Source organism: Chanodichthys erythropterus, chromosome 10 (genome assembly GCF_024489055.1).
Source record: "Chanodichthys erythropterus isolate Z2021 chromosome 10, ASM2448905v1, whole genome shotgun sequence".
Classification (NCBI taxonomy): Eukaryota; Metazoa; Chordata; class Actinopteri; order Cypriniformes; family Xenocyprididae; genus Chanodichthys; species Chanodichthys erythropterus.
Genome location: NC_090230.1, coordinates 9113635 through 9141276, shown reverse-complemented (window position 1 = coordinate 9141276; position 27642 = coordinate 9113635). Strand labels below are relative to the sequence as shown.

General features: G+C 36.7%; 1 protein-coding gene across 3 annotated transcripts in view; it reads left to right on the top strand.

Annotated features, from left to right (window-relative positions):
• zranb3 (zinc finger, RAN-binding domain containing 3) overlaps positions 1-26498 on the top strand; it is an 84140-nt gene extending 57642 nt beyond the window's left edge. Inside the window, exons 14-21 of one of the 3 annotated variants that reach the window (XM_067398562.1) lie at positions 5512-5757; positions 6759-6865; positions 13310-13411; positions 13576-13718; positions 14796-14933; positions 22126-22465; positions 25717-25843; positions 26215-26498. In XM_067398562.1, the coding sequence (XP_067254663.1) occupies positions 5512-5757; positions 6759-6865; positions 13310-13411; positions 13576-13718; positions 14796-14933; positions 22126-22465; positions 25717-25843; positions 26215-26285 (1274 nt within the window). In that variant the 3' untranslated portion in view covers positions 26286-26498. Of the gene's footprint in view, positions 1-5511; positions 5758-6758; positions 6866-13309; positions 13412-13575; positions 13750-14795; positions 14934-22125; positions 22466-25716; positions 25849-26214 lie in introns of those variants that run through there. The other 2 variants (XM_067398561.1, XM_067398563.1) reach the window with 2 other exon arrangements.
• The last annotated feature ends 1144 nt before the right edge of the window (positions 26499-27642 follow it).

The following is a 27642-nucleotide window of genomic DNA, read 5'->3' as shown; positions in this document are numbered from 1 at the left end:
ACAAACTTATGTTTTTATGTTAGATGCAATTAATCGATTTTACAGCACAAATTAAATAATGTGTGTGTGTATACACATACATACTGTATAAACTAAATATAATTTAAATAATTTGAATTATGTATATTTTATGCATAATATATTTTCATTGTATTTTATTTTTTGTTTTATTCTTAAGCTTCAGTTTGTCAGCATAATAGTTTTAATGAGAAGTTCAACTATTTTAAAGAGTTTCAGAATGTCTTAGAATTTGTATTCTTCTTTTGTGTTAGTGACAGCAGCACTCAAATCCTAAAACATTGTTTATTTCCAGGTTTAAATTAGATTTTGAACCCCAGATTTTCAGTTTGGTCTCAGACTTTTGGACCCCTTTGTATTTGATCGGCTTTATAAAGGCACGGCTGATCCAAGGCCCTGATCCTTAGTAAAGCGGTGTCGAAACCTTCTTCTCCTCTGTTGCAGAAGTTATGAGAGAATTCAAATGCGAAAGAACAACAGGCAGAAATGTTTTGACGACAAAAGAGGAGGTGTGCACGGTGAACGACAGGAATAGATCAGATTGAAAATGATTCATTATCACGGCCACGGTGAGGCAGAATGGATTTTGGCACCTGTCAAATCAAGAATGCCGCTTTCATTCAGTGTCACCGCTGGAAAAGTTTGTGAAATCTTCGTAAGCTTTGTTTTCGCCATCAACTCCAATGCCATCGATCAGATCGTCAGCCTGTCCTCTGACAACAGTCTGGTGATGCAAAATCAAACACAGAGATATAAGCACATACCAGGCCAGCTGCTGCTGCCTTATTACATGCGTAGATTTGTGTGTGTTTGAAAGCCACAATCTGCACACACATACAGTTAAAAAGCACTGTTTATTATATGTTTTATTTGTTCTTTAAAGGAATAGTTCAACTAAAAGAGAAAATTGTGATGATTTATTCACCCTCATGTCAATCCTAACCTTCATGACTTTTTCTTTCATGAAACACCAAAAAGAGATGTTTAGCAACATTCTCACTGCTTTTTTATAATTTTAATGAAAGTGAAAGGGGACTTAATTATATTAATCATTTTACATTAATTATAATAATAATTTTAAAATTGGCATATTTTAAAAAAATATATAAATGTACAAAAAACATACATTTAAAAATTTATATATTTTAAAAATATACATATATATTATTTAGTAGTATTTATATTTTATCTATTATAATCGTTCTCTTTTTTTCATGAATATGATTTTTCTATAACTCTATAAAAATCTATAACTAGATTTTTATAGAAAAATAGGAGTGATACCATGCCAAACACACGATGCCAAGGCATTACTTAGGTGTTTGTAAAAATAATAATAATTTAAATAAATATAAATAAATAAATAAATAAAAAACTCATTTCTAAAATGTATATATTTTAAATATGTTATAATCGTTCCCTTTTTTTCTTATTAATATGATTTTTCTTTTAGAAAAATTGCAACTACTACTAATTTTTTTTTTTTTTTTTTTTTTTTTTTATATTACAAAATATGTACGTGTTTTATTATTATTGTAAGTTATTATTATTATCATCCTTATTTTGTATTTTTAGACTATAATGAAGTGGCATTTAACTGTTTGCCCTGTACTTTTATAGATCTGCAATCACAAGTTTGCAGAAATGTATCATTTATTATATTATATTATATTATATTATATTATATTATATTATATTATATTATATTATATTATATTATATTATATTATATTATATTATATTATATTATATTATATTTATTATATTTTATTATATTATATTATATTATATTATATTATATTATATTATAGTAGATGTTTTTAACAAAAATGTGGTTGTTGCCATGCAAAACTCACCACCATAATGTCAAGGCATTGCTAAGCAGTTGCTAAGGTGTTCTAAATAGCTTTAACATGTTGCTATGTGGTTGCTAGGACGTTACTATGCGGTTGCTAGGGTGTTACTATGCAGATCTTTATGGTAGGTCACTGTCACAGCGACTGCAGCAAAATTAACAACTGTAAAGCCTATAAATATGAATTATATTCGCTTAAAAAGTAGGACTGTCAATAGATAAAAAATGTTTTAGTCGTGATTGATTGCACCCTTTTTGTGCAATTAATCACATACTTATAATGAAATTAAGCATACATCATTTATCTTGTTTAACACGTTTATTTTATTGTCATTTGCTGTATCCAGCAAAGTAAATGTTCAGATTGAAGGAAACTCACAAAACTGTAGTTTCTGCAAGCTTTTAAGTAAAGGTAAATTTAGATGTCTTTACAAAAAAAGGACACCAAATAACCAAATGATATAAGGATCGTTGGACTGAAAGAGTTTAGCGGCTTAAAATGATCTGATCACAAAGAGAGAAGTGAAATCGCATTAAAGGGTTTGAATAGAAATTTCCACCTACCAGGGTTACAGGTGCTTGCGTGATGTAAATTACATTAATGACACAGTTTCACATGCTTCAGGAATTTATTTGCTTTAAATTTTTTAATGCCTTAAGGATTTTGAATTAATCACCTGCATTAACGTTGACAACCTTATTAAAAATAATAAAAACATTGACTCGTATGAATAATTAAACATTCACTTTCTCTCTCTCACAGCAATTGCTTGCACGCACAAGAAACAGACCCAACTCTGACACCACATCATCATAGATCAATCATTTGCAGCAAATATCTGATTCTTTGTGACTATCTGCTTAATTTGAAGCATAAAACAAACATGCGGTGCGCTGTGTCTCTGTCAACTCAACACACACCCATCAAAGCACGAGTGAAAGGCTGTGATTTGAAAACAACAGCGACAGTATGTCAAGACTTCACTCAAAATTTGTTTTCTGAGAGAAGCCAGACAACATTCAAACTCGTAAAATCAGACACCAGGAGTATTGATCTAAATGCTGTCACTGGCAAATAGCGCATATAAGTGTTTACGCTTTCAAAATTTTCAGGATGTTCTGCATATCATTCACTGGAGTCCTCTGAAACCTCTCATCATGCATCAGCTTGGCCCTTTGGATGTTTGATAAACCTTTCTTTCTTTCTTTCTTTCTTTCTTTCTTTCTTTCTTTCTTTCTTTCTTTCTTTCTTTCTTTCTTTCTTTCTTTCTTTCTTTCTTTCTTTCTTTCTTTCTTTCTTTCTTTCTTTCTTTCTTTCTTTCTTTCTTTGTATTTTTAGACTATAGTGAAGTGGCATTTAGCTGTTTGCCCTGTACTTTTATAGACCTGTCACAAGTTTGCAGAAGTTTTTTTTTTCTTCTTCTTTTTTTAAGGCAATTAACGTTTACCTGCACTGTAAAACCGAACAGTGAAATTAATTAAATTAAATGAGTTTGTTTCACTCAAATAATAATGAAAGTTCATTGTACTTAATAGGAAAAAGTTGCATGAACTCAAAATTTCATTGTAGTAAGCTGAACTTAATATGATTGAGTTGAGCTGCAGCAGATTTCTAATTCCCAGCATGCTTTGCGTCAGACCATATAAATAACTTGAAATTAAGTGCTATTTTGTGTGTTTTTGCGCAAGATTAACATATGGAGATATACGTTAATGTTGTGTTATGTTGGGATTCAGGGGGGTTCTGTTATGTTAGTTTTGTAGGGTTACCACTGTGGTGAAGAGTAGAGCCTGTGGTTAGGTTGAGGATGAGCTGCAAAACATTTAAGACCACATATGTTGTTTGATAGTTATAATAGCATGTTTTATTTGCTATGTAACATTTAACCAAGATCTGAATGTGATGTTTATGTAAATTAACATTATGATGAGTTGGGAAAGGGATGCTGGTGACGGGATTGTTAGTGAGAGACACCTGTGCACCATACTGGCCTTGATCCGCTTCCATGGCTCTCAGCCCTGCCCCACTTGTCACAAAAATTTTAAGTTCTACCAACTTTAAAAAAATGTTAGTTTACTTAAATGTTTTGAGGTAATAAGTTTCCTCAAATGTTTTGAGTATCCTGAACTTATTGGGTTTTACAATGTGGTTATATGATCACAAATGTTGTACATTTGCAGAAAAATATTCTTTCATGTACTGCTGTCCTCATAAAAATCCCATCCAGTCCCATCGTTTTATTCATTTAGACCTTTAGTAAACCTTTTTTCCTTCCATTTGATAAAGAAAAAACGAAACCACTAAGGCAGTCGTTTACGAATACAGCACTTTTTACCTGTTTGGCCTTGACTTTTACAGATATGTGGTCATAAATCTGCTGTCAAAGTAAATTGCCCCAATATACACAACTCATCCAAATATCATCCACTTTCATGTTTTGAAAACGGAGCATGATCTGCATATTATTCACAGCAGTCCTCAGTTTGATCGTTTGCACCTTTGAACAACCTTTCTGCATTTCGTTTTTCCGAATGAATGCAGTGAGTTTATGAATACAGGACTTTTTATCCTTCCGTCCTGGACTGTTACAGATCCGCGGCCACAAAGGTGGAACCTTAGAGCACTCCAGACAGTGATAAGGGTTCAGATACGCAGCGGGAGTTGTTTTCTGCTAGTGTCTGGCTTTCTTTCTGCAAGCCGGCTCGTTAAGAGACAGCACAGCAGTGAAGCTTTTATTCAGCTTCTCACAAATTCAGCTGACATTTTAGAAGATCCATACGAGACCTTTCAGTGAGAGCGAGAGTGAGAAGGAGAGGGCGAGAAAGAAAGAAAGGGTAACGCAAAGCTCGGAGGGGATGGTGTGAAAAAGGAGCGATAGAATCCGAAAAAAGAAGGCAAATGAGCGAATCAGAGGTGTGGAAATTCATTAGCGGCCTCGAAGGAAGACAATCGCAATTATCAAACTCCTCCACAGCCTCGCAGATCCAAATAAACTGCATCAAAACTTCGTCATTATGGACGAAGCGCCGTCACGTTTTTGAAGATCGTCCCCTTGGGGAGACGGTGAGACAACAGCTACGAGACAGATAATGCATTTGAGCACCTCAACATCATAAAGATGCTTTTCTGAGATGGAAGGGCACAAGGGAGGTTTTAAATGTAGATCGTATTTTTTTTCCTGTGTGTCCCGTGGCGCCATATGGCAGAGAGATGTGAAACTGCTGGTCTGAGGGAAGGAAATCAGTCAAACGCAAAACAGACAGCATCTGTTCCTCGCTCAGTGTGCTCGACGTTAACGTCGGCGTGTGTTCATGTCCTTCACATCAGACGACTGAGGAGAACTGTGACGCCCCTCTCTGGGTATGAACTCATCAGCCAAAGGCCCAAAGTAAAAGGAATGGCTTGTGAGATAATAGAGAAATTTGGTCATTCAAACGCTCACAAAAAGAGAACTTTTGAATGAATTCTGTCCTGAATTTTCATTTTTAAGTGAAGTATCAGTTTAACCAGACTAGTTTTTATGTCATAAAATGTGGTTAATTGGCTTATGAATGTTGTTTACGACAGTGGGCCAAGATTGACTCCATCAATGCAACTTATCCTCTATCTCTCTCTCTCTCTCTCTCTTCTCTGTTAGCTCTCAGCCCACCTTCCTCATTATCGGAGCACCCCTCATCCTCTTCGTCCACATCGCTCACTACTATCTGCATCTCCGATTCAGACCATGAAAGTGAACCAACCACCCCCAGCACCCCACAAACTCTACACGCGCGCCCAAGCCAACACGCCAATCAGGATGTGGCGGAAACGCACCTGGATGTATCTCAAGAAATGGAACAAAGTGACGAATTAACCCCACAAACACTCTCTAGTAGTAATCCAGGTCTGTTCCAAACACACTTTCAGTACTTGTTGCTAAGATGTAAAAGAAATAATTCACCCCTAAATGTAAATTCTATTATTATTTACCTCAGATTGACAGATTGTTTGTTTGTGACCGAAACTGTGCCGATACTGTTTTGATTATTTTTTTTTTAATTGCCCAATATGAAGAACATAACTGAACTAAAGCAATGATCACTACATAGACAGATAGACAGACAGATAGATAGTATTTATTTATTTACTGTAAATTGCATATTAAAGAACGTATACAAATTTAAGTAGCAGCTTGGACATTTTGCAAAATATCTCCTGTTGCATTTTCCGTTACGCTTTAAGAACAAGCATTAGCCCTCAATGACAAAAATACCTTCTAAGAACAATTTTACAGTTGCGTCACTGCAGCTAAGAGAACGACTATATGAAATATGGATAATAACAGGCCATTTTAAAGCTAGACAATCGACAAGCTTTCACCTTTCTTATAAAGAGTGCAATTTTCAGACACTGCTGGGTTTGTCTTAACACCCACCTTTACGGTACCACACACACACACACACACACACACAATCCTTGCTTCCCACCAGCATACAGTAAGCATAATGGCTCTTTAATAACATGGTGTGATTGGCCAGCCGGCGACGGCTCGGCTATTTTAGTCCACAGTAGGGTTCTGGTAACTAAGCCTCATGGGGTGCCTTTACAGCAAGCCTGACCCAAATGAATGTAGAACGGCTCTGTGGGACGAAATCTGGACAAATCCGATTTCTTAGAACAGCAGGATCGTTTCAGGTCACTCCGTACCTGGTGAATATAGTGTTCGTTAGCGTCGTTAGAGCGTTCGTTTCTGCTGCGCTCCATCTGACCTTTATCAGCCGTCGGTACGGAGCATAATGATCATCCTCTCTTCTCGTCCTCTCATTGCCCTCTTCTCTTTTTTCCTCTATCTATTAGTCATTCCGACTTTTTCATCATGTCTCCCTCCCTCTCTTTCTCTGATAGCTAATGAAGATCACACTCAAAAGGAGTCGGACGACTCTGTTCGCGTGTACGACTGTCTGAAGTTCTGTGCCAGCAAAAACACGGACAGGATCTACATCTACGACAAGGTACAGAGGACTATGAAACCAAACACCCCTAGAGCTGAAGTATATTGAATATTCGTGATATATTCTCAATGATTTTGCTCTCAAACGTCATGAATATTGAGGTAGAGCATCTAATTTAGTGGCACTTCCTTGTTTGGTAATTCGTGGGTGTAACAATACACTCAGCTCACATTTCGATACGTATCGCGATACTGGGTTCACGGTGCAATATGTATCATGATATTTTAAACAAAATTTAAAAAAATAAACAGATTTATTTCCAAAACATTAACAATTTTCAATAACTTTGTTGTACATTCAACTTAATATAGAATTTACAAAATTTCAAGATTTAATTGAACCTTTTGTATGTAGGCTAAATTAACAATTGATTAAGTGTGTTACAGAACAATAAAACAATTTTAACATGAAATTAGAATTAGGATAGCTGAAACCTAAGCTAACCTAACTTCTTAAAGCAGTAAAACAATGTGAAGGTGACACCAGAATAAAAAATATGTACTGTATTAGTAATGTAAGCCCTTTTTTACTGATAAAACCAGACATTTGGCAGGACACACTAATTTTACCCCATTGCATTATTATACATTATATTCAACATTAAATATAGTAGTTTAATGTTTTTTCTAATGCAGTACACAAGTGCTTTCAATGCAGGAATTTGTTGAATCTCTTTTACACAGCCACCCGTATAGATTATACGCTTACATGATGAGAATAAACAGTCTAAAACGCTTTGAATCATCATACTACCAAATCTACCAAAAAACGTGATATGGTGGGTCAAATGATGCCTTTACTTCGAAGAGTGCCGCTTTAAATGTTTGCGCTTTCACTTTTAGGAGCGCTGCACGCGTATGCATTTCAGATGGTCAGTTCTAATCGCAAAGCGGTTCAAAATGAATATTCCCAAACTTTGTTCATCCAAAAAATTAAAATTCTCTCATTTACTCACCCTCATGTAATTTTCACGCGTCACGCACACACGTACGTTTGAACATCTGTGTTCAAATGTACGTGTGTACATTTTTACGATGCCTCTGTGACCCTTTTTAGAGCTTTTAAGTTTTAGGGGAATCAAATTTAAATGGAGGGGCAGAAATCTCTCAGATTTCATAAAAAATATCTTCATGTGTTTGGAAGATGAACGAAAATCTTATTTAAATGACACAAGAGTGAGTACATGATGACAGAACTTACATTTTAGGGTGAATTATACTTTATAAATACAGTAAGCTAAGTCTTGGATAAAAAATATTGTGATTCCTATCATTTACATCAACAGTACATATCGTCACATTTTTATATTGCGTTATCTCAATATAATGAAGTTTTAATAGTGTATCTTATTCAAACTTAAGTAGCCAAATGACATCTCATCTCTGTGAATCAGTTCAAATGAATTGTGTGTTTCAGTGAATCATATTAAATATTTTGATTCAATGATTCTTTTGCTGAAAAAATGACTGTGGTGGTGCTTGGGGTTGTATGTAGAGATTTTCAACTTTTCAGTGAATATTTGTTGCATACTAACAGTTGTAAGTTACTTTTAGACTGTTTGAATGAATAGTTTGATCTAAATTTAAACCCCTTTTAAAAAAAACTAGATAAACTCGTTGCTTTCACTAGTAAGGATTTTTAATAAGGATTACACTAAAGTAAAGAGCAAAGATGTTTTCTGCTGTCTAAATAAATCTCATTTGTTTAAAAGACCTCAGAAGAACAGGCGAATCTCAACATAACACAGACTGTTACGTAACAGTCAGGATCATTAATATGTACGCCCCCAATATTTGCATATGCCAGCCCATGTTCAAAGCATTAGACAAGGGCAGCCAGTATTAACGTCTGGATCTGTGCACAGCAGAATCATCAGACTAGGTAAGCAAGCAAGAACAATAGTGAAAAAATGGCAGATGGAGCAATAATAACTGACATGATTCATGATATCATGATATTTTTAGTGGTGTTTGTAAATTGTCTTTCTAAATGTTTCGTTAGCATGTTACTAATGTAACGTTACTGTTAAATGTGGTTAAAGTTACCATCGTTTTTTTACTGTATTCACGGAGACAAGACTGTCATTATTTTCATTTTTTAAACACTTGCAATCTGTATAATTCATAAACACAACTTCATTCTTTATAAATCTCTCCAACAGTGTGTAATGTTAGCTTTAGCCACAGATCAAACTCATTCAGAATCAAATGTAAACATTGAAATAAACACTGTACTTTCGCGATTAGACATGTTGCATGACGAACACGTTGTAAAGATCCATTTTGAGGGTTAATTTAGCTGCGTGAACTCTTTTTATGTTGTTTAAAGCAAGCGCGAGCTCTTGGGGCGTGGAGTACGAAAATTAAAGGGGCCGCACACCCTGAATCGGCGCATTTATAATGATGCCCCAAAGTAGGCAGTTAAAAAAATGAATAAAAAAAAAAACTATGGGGTATTTTGAGCTGAAACTTTACAGACACCAGTGCTTCCCACACATAGACTTTACTTGGGCGGGCCGCCCACATATAATAACGGCCTCCCAAGTATATTCAGAGACACATTTTTGCTTTTATTATTTTTATCCTCTTATACTTTTATATCCGCGCAAGATAATGAAACCATACGCGATTGATAAACTAGTCATTTCATACCTGCTCGTTATGTGTGCTTCAGAACTGTTTACTCCCACTAACATTCAAACGGGCGCTGCATTTTGCAAAGTCACAAGGGGGCGCTGTTGCGAGTCCTACAAGCTCACGCGACAGCGCTTCAGACGGCTTCAAAGTGATTCTCAATCAATGAAAAGCGCAGATTTATGCCAAGCGATTGCTAATGAACTCAAGTTGATGAATTATGTCTACTTTATGGCCTTTATATAAAATGTTTTAGACGATTGTAAGAATCTGAAGAATCAGCCTGCAATAGTACAGACATTTCAATACCGGTGTATTTCGGGCTTGTTTATAATTAAAAGTCACACGCTAAGTTTTTTCTTTTTCTTTTGGGCATTATTGGTATTTTGGTTACACAATAAATTGTATTTAATTTGATTTCCATTTAATTCATAGTAAATTATTGTAGTCTCCCCCACAGGAAGAAAACGCTAAGAACATTATTTGACACATATATTATTCATTTTAAAAAATTTTACTAGAAAAATCTGTGTCCCATTCACTGAGAGAGACACTATATGACAGCAAGGAGAACACAGGAAAATGTGAACCATTTAAATGCTGTAATTTTGCATAATTTACAATGCATAATAATGCATAATATTAGTATATAATTAAATGTAATATGTTATTTAATTAAAATTAATTTCAATAAATAAAAATACTGTTAAAAAAAAAAATCACACATTATTTGTTTGTCACGTGTAGTAGACCATTTTTGTGCCATGGGTAATAGGAGGATTTTTCACCCGGCTACCACCGCAAGTATATTTCAAACCTCTGGGAAGCACTGGACACATTCAGGGGACACCTTAGACTTATATTACATCTTTTAAAAAGACGTTCTACGGCACCTTTAAAACCTTTTTTGGGGGGTGAAAATACTGACGTGCCTAAGACTTTTGCACAGTACTGTAATTTTAAAACAAATGTACAATAAAAGCTGAACATTATAGAATTCATATAATGATATGGAAACTCCAAGACACACACACACACGCAATGCAGTACATGCTGGTTTGACAGTACAAGCTGGAAGGCCTGCCAAGAGAGCATTACAATAGTCCAGACTGGACAGTACAAGAGCTTGGGCAAGGAGTTGTGTAGCATGCTCCAATAGGAAGGGCCTGATATTCCTAATTTTGTACAAGTCAAATATGCAGGACCGGCTTATTCTAGCATTGTGGTCTATGAAGTTTAACTGGTCGTCAACTCCAAGGTTCGTGGCTGTCCTAGAAGTAGTTATGGTTGACGAACCTAACTGAATGGAGAAGTTGTGATAAATTGTTGGGTTGGCTGAGACCACAAGCAGTACTGTCTTTTTAAGGTTGAGTTGAAGCCAATGGTTCTTCATCCAGTCAAAAATGTCTGTCAGGCAGGCTTAGATGCGAGCAGCTACCATTGGATCACCTGGATGGAATGAGAGGTACAGTTGTGTGTCATCAGCATAGCAGTGATAGGAAAAGCCATGTTTCTGAATGACAGATCCTAGTGATAACATGTAGATGGAGAAGAGAAGTGGTTCAAGCACTGAGCCCTGAGGCACCCCAGTAGCTAGATGTTGTGACTTACCTCACCCCTCACCCCTCCAAGACACCCTGAAGGACCTACCTGAGAGGTAAGACTTGAACCACTGGAGTGCCATTCTTGAGATGCCCTTTGTCATGAGGGTTGACAGGAGGATCTGGTGATTATTGCATTCAGAAATATTGTAAAATACTGTTAAATAAAATAAACTCCTTACAACCATAAAAACTATAATCACGTATTTTAGTTCCCCTCACTCCACAAAAAAAATTCTTAAATTTAACAGTATTCAGAACAGGAATTATATGAAATATAAGTATGAAACAAAGATAAATTATAGTGGCATTCATTATAAACAACATTTAGTATAAAAAGACCAGGGACAGATTAATGGACGGCCTACCAGGCACGTGCCCAGGACACTAGACTAGAGGGGTTCCCAGATGTGGGGGCAGGCCTGGCACTATGGCACTTATATCCCCCTAGAAAGAATTTGTGCCCCCTCCCCTGCTGTTGTGATGCTGTTGACATGGAAATGCATAATTCTGAGTCTGACTGAACAGCTCTGGTTAGAACATCACGGGTTGCCATCTCTTATTTACAACAGTTATGGCGTGAACGCAGCATAAGCTTGTTTTGATTCGGTAGAAACTGAAAATTTGGCTGCTATTTGTTTGCGGTGCTCTGTGACTGAGGTCTGTCTGTATAAACTTTGCATAGCATGAAACACACTGATGATGTATGATGTCTGTGTGAACAGGGTGTGCAAGGGTTTGTAAAAATACAAGTTGACAGGCAGGTAGGACATCGTGTTGTTGCATTCGGACCGAATATAAAGATTGGATGAACAATCCTACTTCTTCCACAAATTATATCTGTTTATAAAAATACATTTAGACTGTTTAACATAGCGATTGCTACCAGGATATGAGGAAACTTTCAACCAGTATAACAAAAAATGCTTCTGTAGAGAATCTCCTATTGCACCTTTAAGCATGGAAGGCATAAAAATTAATTTATTGTATAACTTATTGTCAGAAATGCTTCAATTCTGAGAATTCGACTGGATTTCTTTCATACTAAACTCACTCAGATCTGCACCAGTAGCTCTAGTGTGAAAACAGCCTTAAATATTAACTTGATCCAGAGTCCTGAATGCACGCTTGGATGGCCAGAGTTTCCAGTGTTAATCTGAGGGCAAATAAAGTGTTGAAATCTCACAGTCCTCGTTTGTACAGCATAACACTGGGATTCTTATAGTTCTCTCCAACTGTATTATATGAAAGCAGATATAAGCAGGGGGCCCCTAATTGACTTTGATTGAGAAATATTATCTGGGTTCATTTTTAATAAGAGCTTTTCCTGAGGCGATTTCAGCTGAGCAGTGATGAATGGTGGAGTTTAGTAAGAAGGCAGAAGAAGAGCTGGAAAAGAGGCCTGCCATAGGCTAGAAATGTAATATTTTCTAAAGGGCCGAGTGGTTCCCTGTGGACAGACGTTGGGGGATGGCGGTCCAGCTGGTGTATGAGAACTGGACCACTGCCTATAAGGGCCGTATTTGTGATTGGCAGCTCTTTAACGAACATCTCCAATTGGTCGACCACAGCTCGCTGTCATCATGACCTTGAGCGACAGCCTTTAGGTGTTCATATTCGTCATTACTCACTTAAAGAAACGGCCATGTTGAAATTATTTTAGATTCTCTAACTGTACTGTACTGACTGTATAATAATAATAGATATTAGATTTGTGGTATAGTGTAGTAATATTTTTCAGTCTAAAAGTAACTCACAACTATAAAACTGTTTTATTAAAATATTTCTTTTTAATAAATTACATTTAAATGTTGAGATCAAAATGTTAAATAAAAATTGGTGGGCATATTTTATTTATTAACGCCCCACAGAGGCTTCTCTGAACACTTTTGAGTGAAGACTCAAATGAATCACTGAATCATTTTGCACCAGTTCATTGAATCTAGCAGTTTGAAATAAAGATTCACAGAAATCAGATTTCTAAACATTATTGGCCCACAGGTGCTGGGCCTGAAACTAGTCCACTAGCACAGTCTTGAGGAAACTAAAAAAAACAAAACAAAAAAAAAAACAGTTAAAATAGCTCACAATATTCACAGTGTTGGTTCATTTTATATCATCAACAAAATAATAAATTGTAAATATTCAATATATATGGTCGCTTTGAATGGAGTTTGATGAATCACTCGTGTGTGTGTTTCTCTGTACAGGACGGCCTCCCACTCCACTGTAACTTCATTCCCTTGGATATCAGACTGCAGAACTGGGAGGAACTGCCACCAGAATTCAATCACAGCGAGAACAGGAGACAGGTGTGTGTGTGTGTGTGTGTGTGTGTGTGTGTGTGTGTGTGTGTGTGTGTGTGTGTGTGTGTGTGTGTGTGTGTGTGTGTGTGTGTGTGTGTGTGTGTGTGTGACGGGATCTTCAAGTACTATTTCATCAGATTTCTTGAAACACATCTGTGTGTGTGTGTCAGGTTGTGCGATTCGTGCGTGAGTGGAGCTCTCTGACTGCTATGAGGCAGAGGATGGTGAGGAAGAGTGGAAGAGTGTTTCGCAGCTCCATCCTGCTGCTGGAGGAACTCACACAATCACAGCGACGGCACAGCAGCACCTCCAGGCAAGACAACACACATACACCATCAAAGCTGGTGAGGATTGGGACATGTGGGCGGATTTCAATCTGATTGGCTCACATGTGGATGTCAATCAAATTAAGCTGTTTCTGTTTATTTAGTTTCCCCCACACTCAAACGTTTTAAACTTCAGAGTCATGGAACCTTTATTTTATTTTGAATGTATGTATTTTATTTAGTTAAAAATGTAATGGGTAATGAATTATTTATTTTCACTTGTAATGCAAAATTTTTAAAATGTAATTTATCCCTGTGATCAAAGCTGAATTTTCAGCTTCTTTATTTTTTCCAGTCTTCAGTGTCACATGATCCTTCAGAAATCATTCTAATATGCTGATTTGCTGCTCAAGAAACATTTATTCACATTTATTCTTATTATCAATGTTGAAAACAGTTGTGCTGCTTAATATTTTTCAGGATTCTTTGATGAATAGAAAGTTCAAAAGAGCAGCATTTATTTGAAATATACATTTTTGTAAACACTACAAATATCTTTGTCACTTTTTGATCAATTTAATGCATCCTTGCTGAAGAAAAGTACTAATTTCTTTCAAAATAATAAATAAACACTATCATGCAATAGTTAAGGGTCAGTGATTTTTAATTTTTATTTTTTAATTTTAATTCTGTTTTTTTTATTATTGTATTTGATTTTAAATTATTTATACTTCTTTTTTAATTATTTAAAAAATATTTAAAATGAAAAAATATATGTATAAATAAGTTTTTTTTTTTTTACCACCCTTTGTCAATCATGTATTGGTTTTGTGGTTTTGATTTTATTTTCACTTTTTTTATATTTTTTGGGGGGTTGAAAATACTAACGTGAGTATTGCACAGCAAGTCATAAGGTTGTGAATCATGTGAGATTATTGGTGATGAGGTTTTTAATTTGAGTTTTATTTGAGGATTACACTGTTTTGAGGAGTCAGTTTGTTGTTCTGTTATACAAACATCAGCTCTGAGTTTTGTATGGTAGCAGATACTGTACTGCCCTTTATTAGCACCATGATGTTCCCTTTATGGTACTGAGTTTCACTCTGGCTTGCTCTCTCTCTCAGGTATCTCTCCAAACAGGATGTAGCTCAGACCTCTATTGCTGTGGCCCAGAAAGAGGGCGGAGCCCTCCGCATCATCAACAAGGACAACGTTGCCTCGAACAGAAGATCCACATCCAAACCTACTGACCACACCAACAGGTTTCAGTATTGAATATTATAGCAATGCCCTCAAGAATGTTATAGCAGTTAAGAATGTTAAACTCCCACAGAATCGTTTAATACACAATCGTTTTGTGCAATCGTTTTGTGCCATGTTCTGCTTTGTAACTTTGTGAAACTTTAGTAAACTATAGAAAATCACACATCTTTATGTAGAGCAGGTTCTCTCGATTCAAACAAGCCCATGCACAACAACATGATGCATAGATCTTGAGAAAATCCACGCAGATTGACATGACGTGCTGCTTGGCTAAAGCTACAGCACTTCCGGGATCTGATCACATTGCGATAATTGCGCAGCGTTTTCAAATGTCATTTCAAAGTTCAACCAATGGAAACTGGATCTCGGGTATGGTGGGAAGAGATGATGTGATGAGACCAAGCATGCCTCACAAGTCCTGAAAAGTGAAGCCAAATCGTCTGTTTCCCCCAGGTGGCTGGTCCCAGTATAGGTCGTAAAACCCGCCCTTTCCATGTATTCCAACAGGACGCGAGACAAACTAAACAATTAAATTACACCTCAAATAAATTTTTTCCAAAGCTTATTTCTGTCATTTTATGTAGTTTTTATCACGTTGATGTACGTTCAAGTGTTCGTTTTTTAAATAAGCTCGATTTTTAGTTATTTGATCCTATAAAAAAGGGAGTGTGACGTCATGATTGACAGCTGAGAATGACAGCTTCTCTGAGCGAACCGAGGCGCCAGCTGACTTTTTTCGGGAGGAGATTGGAGCTATGACTTTAATTTCTACATTTTCCATAACTCTTTATTTCACACCAACATAATGGGTAGTTCTGCAGAAATTTTGTGCTCACGATTGCGGGAGTGTGGGCGGGACCTTGATCCCGCGGCTCCACTTCGCTCACTACTGCTTAGACCCGGGTTCTGAATCAGCGCAAGATAACTTTTGAGTGTTTTGAGATAGCAACACAATATTTGACCACATGCAGTTGACATGATTGTGAGCAAGCCCAAGCTTCATTTTATGACATATCATATATAATTCTAATAGTTTTCTAATAGTCATGTCAAGCATGAATAATAACTAGTTCTGTCAATCGATTAAAAAAAAATAACGGTCCCACTTTATATTAAGTGGCCTTAACTACTATGTACTTACATCAAAAAATAAGTACAATCTACTTATTGGGCTCATATTGAATTGCAAAACACTTGTGCTGCTATTGAGGTGGATACAGGTAAGGTTAGGGAAAGCTTTGGTGGTATGGGTAGGTTTAAAGGGATAGTTCACCCAAAAATGAAAATTTGATGTTTATCTGCTTACCCCCAGTGCATCCAAGATGTAGGTGACTTTGTTTCTTCAGTAGAACGCAAATGATGCAACCGCTGCCGTCTGTCAGTCAAATAATAGCAGTGATTGGGAACTTCAACTATAACAGTAAATAAAACTTGCTTAGACAAATCCAAATTAAACCCTGCGGCTCGTGACGACACATTGATGTCCTAAGACATGAAACGATCGGTTTGTGCGAGAAACCGAACATTATTTATATAATTTTTACCTCTAATACACCACTATGTCCAACTTCGTTCAGCTTCCTGTTAGTGAGGTCAAAAAACGCGTTGTGATGACGGAAGTGATCTCTCGCCCATATACTTCAATGAGCGCGAGACATCACTTACGTTGTCAGAGCGCGATCAGACCTCACTAGCCGGAAGCTGAACGCAGTTGGACATAATGGTGTATTACAGGTAAAAATTATATAAATACTGTTCGGTTTCTCGCACAAACCGATCGTTTCGTGTCTTAGGACATCAATGTGTCGTCACGAGCCGCAGGGTTTAATTTGGATTTGTCTATGGAAGTTTTTTCAACTCTTATTGTTCAAGTTCCCAATCACTGCTATTATTTGATTGACAGACGGCAGCGGTTGCAGTTAAAAATCATAATTTGCGTTCGACTGAAGAAAAAAAGTCCTCTACATCTTGGATGCCCTGGGGGTAAGCAGATAAACATCAAATTTTCATTTTTGGGTGAACTATCCCTTTAAGGGTCGGGGTAAGGGGTAAGGGATGGGTCAACAGTGTAATTATAAATGTAATTACAGAAATTAATTACAGATGTAATTACATGCAGGTGTTTTAAAATATAAGTACAATGTAAAAACATGTAACACATTTGATACAATTAGTGCATTGTATCAAATGATTAATTTAAATGTAAGTACATAGTAGTTAAGGCCACTTAAAGTGGGACCAAATTAACTAATTAATCACACATTTTCTTATTAAAAAAAATTATAAATTAAATATAGATTAATCCTTATTAAAGCTACAATTTTCTGTTACCTTTGTTCTTTGATTAAGATTAATGACAGACATCACAGCAAATGGTTTATTAGGATGCTGTCACTTTAAGAGCTGGCATAATTCTGTGTGTTATTGTTTGTTCAAGCGTGAAAGAGAACTCGATACTGGCGTGCGTCTTTTTGACCACCTTTCAGACTTGTATGGTTTAAAAGCATTTGCATGAATAAGAGCATGATCATATGATGTAATGCTAGCCAAATTATGATGGAAAAAAGGAATGCTGCATTAATTGCATTAAATATTTTTAACGTGTTAAACTGAAAAAAATTAACTGAATGTGTAAAAGGTGCAATATGTAAGAATTGTGCAGAAAAATATCCAAAAACCATTAGGCCAGTGTATATTTTGTTCACTTGAGTACTTACAATATCCCAAATGTTTCCAACTATTTGTAAATCGTGAGAAAATTGCAATTTTAACCAAGGCTCCGGGACGTGTGAGGAGTCACCTGTCAATTGCGTCAATTTCTGTTACCCTCAGTTTCCGGATTTATTTTGTAGAAACCATGGAAACACTAAAGACACTTTAAAATATTACACATTTTAATAGACAAGGGAACAACTGTTTTGATATATTTATATAGCTCAATACATTTAGTCTTATGTTTAAATCTAATTTTCTTGATTTTTTGCGAGTACCATGCTTTACCATGCCTCAGAGAAAAACACTATTTTGTGAAGTAGCTAACAGAGCATAATCAGATGCAGCTTTATTTTTAGTAACAGCAATACAAAATTTTCTCCATCATATAATACGTTTTAAAATTTATTGCATGTCATTTATCAACACAAGCCATCCAGCATTTAAAGCTGCAGTAGGGAGTTTTTAGAAAACATTGACTTAGCCTGAAAATTTGAACAAGCACAACTCACAGGTCACTCCCCCTTGCTCTCTGCTGCACTACAGCCCTCCCTCCACAGCTCCTCCCCCATCACAACGGAGCCTGCCATGAACGCGCAGGCTAGTAAGGCTGATAAACAGTTATGGCACATTCACTGGTACAGACGAAACTTCAACAATATGATTTACATTGACTATGGCCTGCCCATACTTTGACTACAAACTTGGTCCTTAAAACATTACGTATTTTGCAACACATGTAATGTAACTATATGACGTATATGCACTCTTTCTATAAGTAATACATAGCTAGTATGATAATATAACGGTAACTAACGTTACAGTATGCAAGTAATTATTCTATCGATATGAAATGCTAAATAAGGTTTGCTAGTACATTATTTCAGCAACATGACAAGCCAGTGAATTAGTAGGTTTCAATAGTTGCTTTGCACAGTGCGTGACATTTTATCTGTATTTTATGCGGCTAGAGTTTTGACACTAGGCGTTTCTCAAAACCAAGTTTACTAAGTTCGGACTTGCGTCCTTGGTAGTTAGGACTTGGCAAGTTCGACTCCGGAGAACGAACTCCCATGGACGGGAGAAGTCCGGTGATTCTGCAAATGGAACAGCAGCGTACTTGATAACGTCACTCAGCTCGCTCTGGCTTCTCCGGTTATCTCTGTATGTGTATTTTAGCCAAGAATAAAACAAAATTTGTTATTAAACCACTCTGCCTCTTTTCGTTTTATTTAAAGAAACAAATAAAAACATATTAATAGCCTCAGGCAACGAGTGATTAATTATCTCATACTCATGACTGGAAAAGCGGCGCCGGCGACTGTGACATAATAAAAGTTCTGGCGCTCGTGAGGCGTGTGTTGCGCAATCGCTCCAGCGGCCTTGTTCAGCTCCCACAACACCCGGTCCTGCTCTGCTTCATACTAAAGTAACGTTAATAATCTCATCCATGAACAAGATTTGTTCCCGAGTGCTACCCCTATTCTTTTGCACCGTCTGTTGAGATGGAGACCACATGTCCCAAGATTCCTCTCTAAAACTTTGCTTTTGCTTTTGAATAGGGTTCTAGCGACCTCTAGCAGCCAAAATTATTACATATTGTACCTTTAACGTGCTAATTTTTACTAGGGTGAATATACATCCTCTTTTTTCCGGACAGGTCTAAATGTCCCAGTTTTGGCTTTGTTTTCATACTTGCTGAAGGTAATGACTTAAAAGCAATTTGACCAGTAGCATGCAGGCAATGTACATAATCAACCAGTCGTGGTTTGCGAGAAGGCGGGATCTACAGAGAACAGTCAAAGCATTGCAAAACAACATTTTAAAGGACTGTCAACAGGAACAGTGGCGTGCACAGACCTCCGCATAGAAAACGCGTCCCGACAAGTCCAGAAATGTACTTGATAATACCTGTTATAGTTATAAACCATTACTTTTAAGTATGCCACTTAGATGTGAAATCATTACAAATGCCTTCAGGGTGTAAGGGGTAAAAACAGGGACAGTCAGCAGAGAGCTTACATATCATAGACATATCTTTTATAAAGCTTGAATGATCGGGATCAGTATCGGCCGATCAGGATGACAAGAAATCGGTAGTCTGTATCAGCTGCAAAAATTCTGAATGGAGCATCCCTAATGACAACATCATAGCAATGCAGTAAAAACCACTCATAACACCCTAGCAACTACATAGCAACACCCACTTAGCAAATATTGAGTATTTCAAACATTAAATCTTTTGTAAAATGGAAAAACCCTCTAAACCTTCTCCACATTGAGATTGATGAAGCGACCACACAAATGACACAATCTCAGCGAGTTCTCGACGGCGCCGCTCTGACAGGAACAAGAGAATAACGCCGCAATCGCTGATGAAGTCATCAACATGCTCACACACACACTCACACACACCCTGTCAGCCACGCCGTGGCTTTTTGATCATATGTGACAGCTGTTTCCTCTCGTACTTTGTTGGTATGTGCAAAAGTCATCAGACTTTGTTCATCAGATCTCGCGCTCAGACCTCAAAACACGACGGCTGCTACCCAGGTGTGTCTAATCCAGAAATGGAAATGAATATATATATAATAATATAATATATATATATATATTTTTTTTTTAGTTTTTTTTTTTTTCACTTTGCTTTTGGATCATCAAATTACTTTCCCCCCCGTGGTCAGGGTGGAGACTGTCGCTGACAGATACATATTTATGAATTTGCATCACTCTTGGAAAAATATATATATATATATATATATATATTGCACTGCAAGTGACAATTTATTTTGAAAGTGCATTTCCGCATGTAATTATGTGTGTAGTAGCGAACGGTTAACCTTGTAAACCTGGGATATGAGTGTGTGTGTGTGTGTGTGTGTGTAGAGTGTGCTCAAGAATGCTTAGTGCAGAGGATAAGAGCTTAATCCACACACATGCGAGTGCTGCGGCGTCGCCATGGTAACCGCGGGAGGAAAAATTGCGACGTACTGAGCGCTGTCTGGGGCTGGATATTTTTAGGAGATGGAGAGAAAAGAAAAAGAAACCAGAGAGAGAAAGTGAGAACTAATGGAGTACTACAGAGAAAGTCTTTCCAGATGAACTTTAGACTGGTTAGTGTGGTGAAGACTAGTTTCATACATACACACTTGATCACACACTTATTATATTTGGGAGACAAGAAATTAGTCTGTGAAACAAGGGCTTGGATGTTTTCCCCAACTGGTTGGATGTGGTGATGCCAACCTTTGTGGTAAAGTCAAATGATGCTGGAGCCGAGGCGTTTTGAGATGGACAGATTTTTTAATGACCTATATGACAGATTATTTTGGTTTTCGTGACTGAAAACGTATTCAGAGGTGATTTTTATGTATATGTTTTATGTAATTATTATTATCAGCAGTAGTAGTGCCATGTTTATGCAGGTTTTTTTTTGTTTGTTTGTTTTTTCATAGTTAAAAATGACAAATAATTATGCATTTTTGTATAATTTTATGCGTTTTGGAACAATACAATTGTATAATAATAATAATAAAACTTTTTTTTTAAGTGTCATATCCATGTAGTTTTTTGCAAATCTAAATAGTCATAAATTATGTTTTAAGTGTCCAATTACTGTTTTGTATAACCAATTTTTATTTGTGATTTTATTTAACTGCATTCATATAATAATAACTTATTATTATTAATATTATTATTATTATTAAAGCTATTGTTATTTATGCATTTTATATGTGCCATATTAATGCATTTTTTGCATCATAAATGGTCACAAATTAGATATTTTATGTTTTTGATAACTTGTGCAGAAAATTTTTCGTTTTGTTTCTGCTTTTTGAAACAGTATTTATTAAATATTTTGCATATTTATGAGTTTTTTGCCATCAAAATAAATTTAGATACATTTATTTTAATCTTTGAGGTAAAAGTGCAGATATAGTGGTCAAACATTCTCATCATTTTCCATCAAAAAATTATATTCAAATGATTAATATATTATTGAATTTTTTAATTATTTTTTATATTGAATGTTGTGGCAACACCCTGTCACCAGCCAAAACACCCTAGCAACCATGTAGGCAACCATCAAGAACATCATAGCAACTGCATAGCAATGCTGTAAAAACCTCTGCTGAACACCCTAGTAAAGGCCCGGGTATACTTAATTTTTCACGTTCCGCTCCGTCTCGCGCACAGTTGAGCCCACAAGCCTTTCAAAGTATACTTTGACCATGAGTGCGGAAATATATATAGTGAATTTCGTTTTCAAGTGTTCAAGTCACTCGCACATGTGCTGTTGTATTCGCACCATCCACACAGTCACAAAAACTGGGCTACACATTGAGTGCATCGCGGAACGCGGACGGCCAAAGTATACTTTGGGCTTAACTGTAGAGCAGTGTTTTTACTGACCAGCACCAGTGATATATCTTCAGAAAATGTACAAATTTGCTTTATAATGTGTGCTTTTGTCCGCAGCGAAGCTGAGAGCTCCATGCATATTGAGACAAACACTACGGCCGGTTACCTGCAGGCTGTGGACTCGGCAGGTACCCCCCTGTGTCTGTCCTGCCAGAAGCCCAGCGGGGAGCACCGTGGCTGGGCAGGAGGGTTCTGCAGCCCTGCCTGTATGGAAGACTTCCAGCTGCGCTCCAATCAGGGCTACATGCGCGCCCGTGTGCTGGAGACGGAGCAGGGTGTGTGTCAGCACTGCGGACTGAACGCCCACCAGCTGTACATGCAGGTCCGGGATGCCCCGCACACACACCGCAAGGAGATGCTGGACAACACCTGGCTGGCACAACTTCCTCTCAAGCAGGTTGAGCACATTTCTAGGATCCTCATGCCCTCATCTGCATATTTGGCCAGAAATATTACCAGCATTACTATAGCTGCATTTTACATTGACCTATGGTTTCTTTTTTTACACTAAAATATTGCATACTAAACTTGCTCAAATGCTTAGTGAATTCACTCATCATAGAACTACAAAACATGGCACAAGACAGGAAATAACACAAAATGTCTCACACAAGACAGGGGAACACAGGCTGGGATCATGACTATTATTATTAAGCAGAAGAATAAGAATCATCAACATCATTATCTGCTCTCCAGAGAGAAATAATTGAGATATTAACAAGATCACAATTGTTTTTTTTTCCTCTGAGTTTCAAAAACTTCCTCTAGAAGGATCTGCGTGAGATGTACAACTAGGACTCATTTTGTCTGGGAAGTTGGCCAGGTTTTCGAAAATTGTGCATTAGTTGCTTCCAAAAGCACATTAGCCAGAATTATCCCCAAACATTCGAAAGAAGCTCGGCAGACGCTGCATTTTATTGAAAAAATATTGCTTACAGAGAAAGATAAATAAAGATGGCCTGTTTAGCTTGCAGAGGCAATAAGAGCTTAGCGGCCTTGGGCGTCTGCTCTCTGACTCTCTCTATAGAGTTATCAGTGGCGTTCACACTCACACACACACAAAAACCTGGCCTCATAGTGTAGCACACAAACACCCGCCGTCCTTTCCTCCCAGGAGCATCCAGCCTTAACACAACGCCTAGTCTGTCAGATTGCCATTGATTTTTCCCACAGTGCATTGCTACGAGGTGCAGGTTTGATTTTTGTTTGGCTTTTCTGTTAGAGCCCCGAGCGGCAGCGGCCTGATCAATAACGCGCTTTAAGCTCCAAGTGCCCTCGACGCACAAACAAGCTCGCTGTCATACATACGAAGGATTGTTACGGAGAAACGTTTGTGTGCATTTGCCGTTTCCTTGTATTAGCATGTGTACATGTTGACTTATCGACTTCCCAGGTCTACTATGGAAACTTCCCACTCTTGTACTGGGAGGTTATCGTCCGTGCCGCGACCCCCAGGGCTCCTGAGAGATTTAGGATAATTATTGGCTGACTCTGTTGAGAGGGAAGGAGAGGATTGATTCCTAGAGCTGCGTTTTTCCCCCAGAGACCGCGAGTCTAAAAACAGACGCAGACTGAAATGCCAGCACTTTGGCTTCGGCCTCCTCGCGTTCCCACCGCTGATCTTCCACTTGTGATTCCCACTTATTTCCACTCGAGCTTTAATCCTGGTGAAACACCTGAAGTCCTTCGCCACGGTGGTCTGTTGAAAAGCCTGCTGAGCGGTTTGGAATGGGGGAATTATGTTTCCTAGAGTTCCCGATGGGCTATTCAGAGTCCTTTCATGTAGCTGTTCAATAAAACAACAGGAATAAAAAGGCTTTACACACAACAATGACACTTTTAAGACACTTGACAATTTTAAGACTCTCTTGGGTGGTGGTGACTTTCAAGTGACAAAACAACAACTGGTTTGACTGATATTTGTAATCAGCATTCATACTTTTGCTGCATTCACGCCACCGCGTAATTACCGTAATCTTGAGATGACAGCACGTGACATTATATTCGGAACTCTTCACATCCTTGGACTGGGCATTATGCGTTTCTATGGGACCACTATCAACAAATCTACAGCGGTCAGATGGTACAGCGGCCACGTGGTACACATGGGAACTTTCAGAAAACTCCCAGCTTGCAAACTGTAATTACAAGCTCTACGAGGACGTGAGCCAGCATTTCGTAGTTACAGTAATAACGATATTAGAAGGTGAACGCACCTTTTTTTACTTAATCGATTATTGGTTCTTCCGTTTTCAACAGGACACAACATTAACTGATATAGAAGGTATGCATTAACGTCACTTTCCTGCCAGAACACACTCCCTGAGCTGGACTAAGTGGCAAAAGAACCTGCGGCATGACTGGATTTAATAGGGGAAACTGCGAAAACGCGAGTAAAAAAAAACGATTACACTAAAGGTTGGGCTCGAAAACATTCCTTATAACATGTCAAAGAAACCTAATCCATGGATATTGACATGCAGCCAGGAGTCGTGTTTACTGGCATTTATATGTGCCTGATTTCGACGCCGGGGAAATACAAAAAGCAAATCTGCCAGTGAACGCTTTATATAACTACAATAGGTCTTAATCCGAGTGATCACTTATATCGATGTTATATATAGCGTCATATCGTCCAGTCCTAAAACTGGTATAGTTTTTGTCAGTGTTTATTCAAAAACACCCAATTATGCAGAATATAAGATGGTAAATATTTAATTTGAGTTGTCAACACAATATATAACAATACAATATATAAGGTATGATTTTACCCCCAAATCCATCGTTTCGACACAAAATGATAACTGCAAATCCATGTTTCTCTGCCTAGAGTCCAGCTGTTTCTGTGAATTGCAGCGATCCATTTGCTTCTTTTTTTCTGTAGCTTTTGGCAGTCTGTAAAAATATACGTCAGATTTCTTGTCAAATCTATTTGTACAGTCAATCGCAAAGCTCTTTCCTGTTTTGTATGTGTTTTGTATGTTTTTCACGGCATTCACGCTGAAAACCAATGCTGCCACTCAGTGGGCGTAACCGAAGTCATAACGGTCGACGGTGACGTCATGTGCATACCCTCTATAGCCCAAAAATTATATATATATATATATATATATATATATATATATATATATATATATATATATATATATATATATATATATATATATATATTTTTTTTTTTTTATTTTTTTTTTTTTTAAATATTATTATTCAAATATTTTTATGATTAAAATAATGATTCAATATTTTTATTAAAAAATATTTTTTGTGGTTAATATTATTAATGAAAAAAAAAACACTTATTATTATCATTATTACTGATGGATTCTAACAATATTTGTATTGTTGTTAATAATTATAATAATATTTTAATTCAAATTAATAATATTAGAATATTTTTATTATTATTGGTGATGGTTTAGTTATTGTTTTAAAAAGCCGCAAATAAAATCAGTAAATAAAAACAGATTTCTCGTTTCGTTATCAGACTCTTAGAAATAAAAAATGATCTGCATTATATCGGTCATGAAAAATAAATATTTGTTCACTTGTATTTTCCATTTTAGGCTGAATTCAAATTCGAATTTGATCATGTTGTGTTATCTGATGCCAAAACAGCTGTTTGATTTGTCTGATGTTGTGTTGCAGCTGAATGAGATGATTCAGAGTCCCATGGAAGGACAGTTCTGGCAGGTGGACCACATTAACCCTGTGTACAGAGGAGGAGGACAGTGTTCCCTGGAGAACCTTCAAACCCTTTGTACCGTCTGCCATCGTATGGTACAGTATCTTATCCACACAAACACGTATACACTAATATTTATGTATTTATTCCATTAAAAAAATATTTTTTTAAATATAAACATACATGTTAAATAAACATGTATTTATTATATACATAAATACATTTTAAATGTTTTATAAATAATATTTATGTAAATATTTAATATAAATGAATAATAATAATAATAATAATAATAATAATTTTATATTACGTTAGTTTGTTATATTCTGTTAAGTGGAATTGAATTACCTTTTTTATTTAATTTTTAAATGTAGAATTTGGATTTAATTTGAATATTGTTTATGAATATGCCACACATTTGTAAGATTTGGTGGTGAATTTGTGGATGGTTTATTTTGCAGAGGACCGCACAGCAGGCCAAAGACAGAAGTCAGATGAAACGACACCAAGCTGCCTCCAAACTGGCCTCTGACATCACAAGATTCTTCGTGAAGAAATGAGACGCACTGTCTGTAACTATTAAAAACATATTCTGAGCAGCAAAGAGCCGTTGCCTTGGAAATGAGCCATTTGCATGTTACATGTCACAGGCGTTATTTACAAACATCTGCAGTTTAGAGACGAGTTAGATTTGAACGAGTTAGTTGATCAAATGGCTGTTTTTAAATCAGTGGTCTCAGCATGACACAGCTTTTGAAACTTTTATATTTGATGTATATAACGATACATTTAAATAAAATCACCAAATAAACATGTTATATTTAAAGCACAGATGTCATGCACTCATGAAGTTTTTGTGGCGTAGTGGTTAATACACATGCTCTGACACTGAGCTGTGCTCCTCATGCGGGCTTTTCAAGTTCTGGCAGTGATCCTGTTACACATTTAAACATTCAAAGAACTAAAATTCTAAGAATTTGCTCATGATTTACTTTAGAGTGAAGGTGTGTTGCAGGTAAAAGGGTTAGGCTCTTCAGACCACCGCAGGATTTGTTGGCATGAGATGTTTCCCAGTGTCCTGTTGGGTTTTTTTGGGTCAGTGCAGAGATAGAAGGATGTGTGGAGCAGGCTGGACAGGACGTTCTGCAGGCCACATCACTTTCATGAGTGCCTATACAGCGGGATAAAGCTTATCTCTCCCACTCAACAGAGTACAAGACAGATTGGCTTGAGACATAGGGTAGGTTATTCTTATACTGCTGAATACACTTAGAGGAAACTGCTATGGTTGTTGCATGCACATTTTAGAGGTCTGCAAAGGCTTTAAACTGAAGTCCCTACCAGAGATCGTTTAACCCGACCCAACAGTATAGTTACATTTTAAGGCCAAATCCAGCCCAAACAGAAAATCTCACAAAAAATACCTTTTTGCAATGCATCTATCAATAAACAAATACAGGTAAACAAACACAGTTTCATCAAAACAAAGCGACCCGCTCAGTTTTCTTTAGTTACAAACCCAAATCCGACTGAAAGATTTACATTTCATATAGTCTGATTTGTGTACTATATATGAGTAGTGTGCAGTGGTGTTTTAAAGTGAGGCAATCCTCACGTTTTTTTTTTTTTTTTTTTTTTTTGTGTTCTTACGCATTTTTACATTTATTCCAAAATAATAACCAAAGGTAGTGACAATATAAATTTAAACAATATATTTTAGTTTTGAACTAATGTTCAGCTTTTCTTTTTAATAGTCAACTTTTTTTCAACAGTCAACAAGCTTGAAGGTGTACCTTTAATTTCCCTAAGCTGATTGCTCACTAAAAACCCCACAGTCATCATGTTTTCAGGCCATTTCAAGTTTGTTTTTGAGTGACATAAAACGTTGA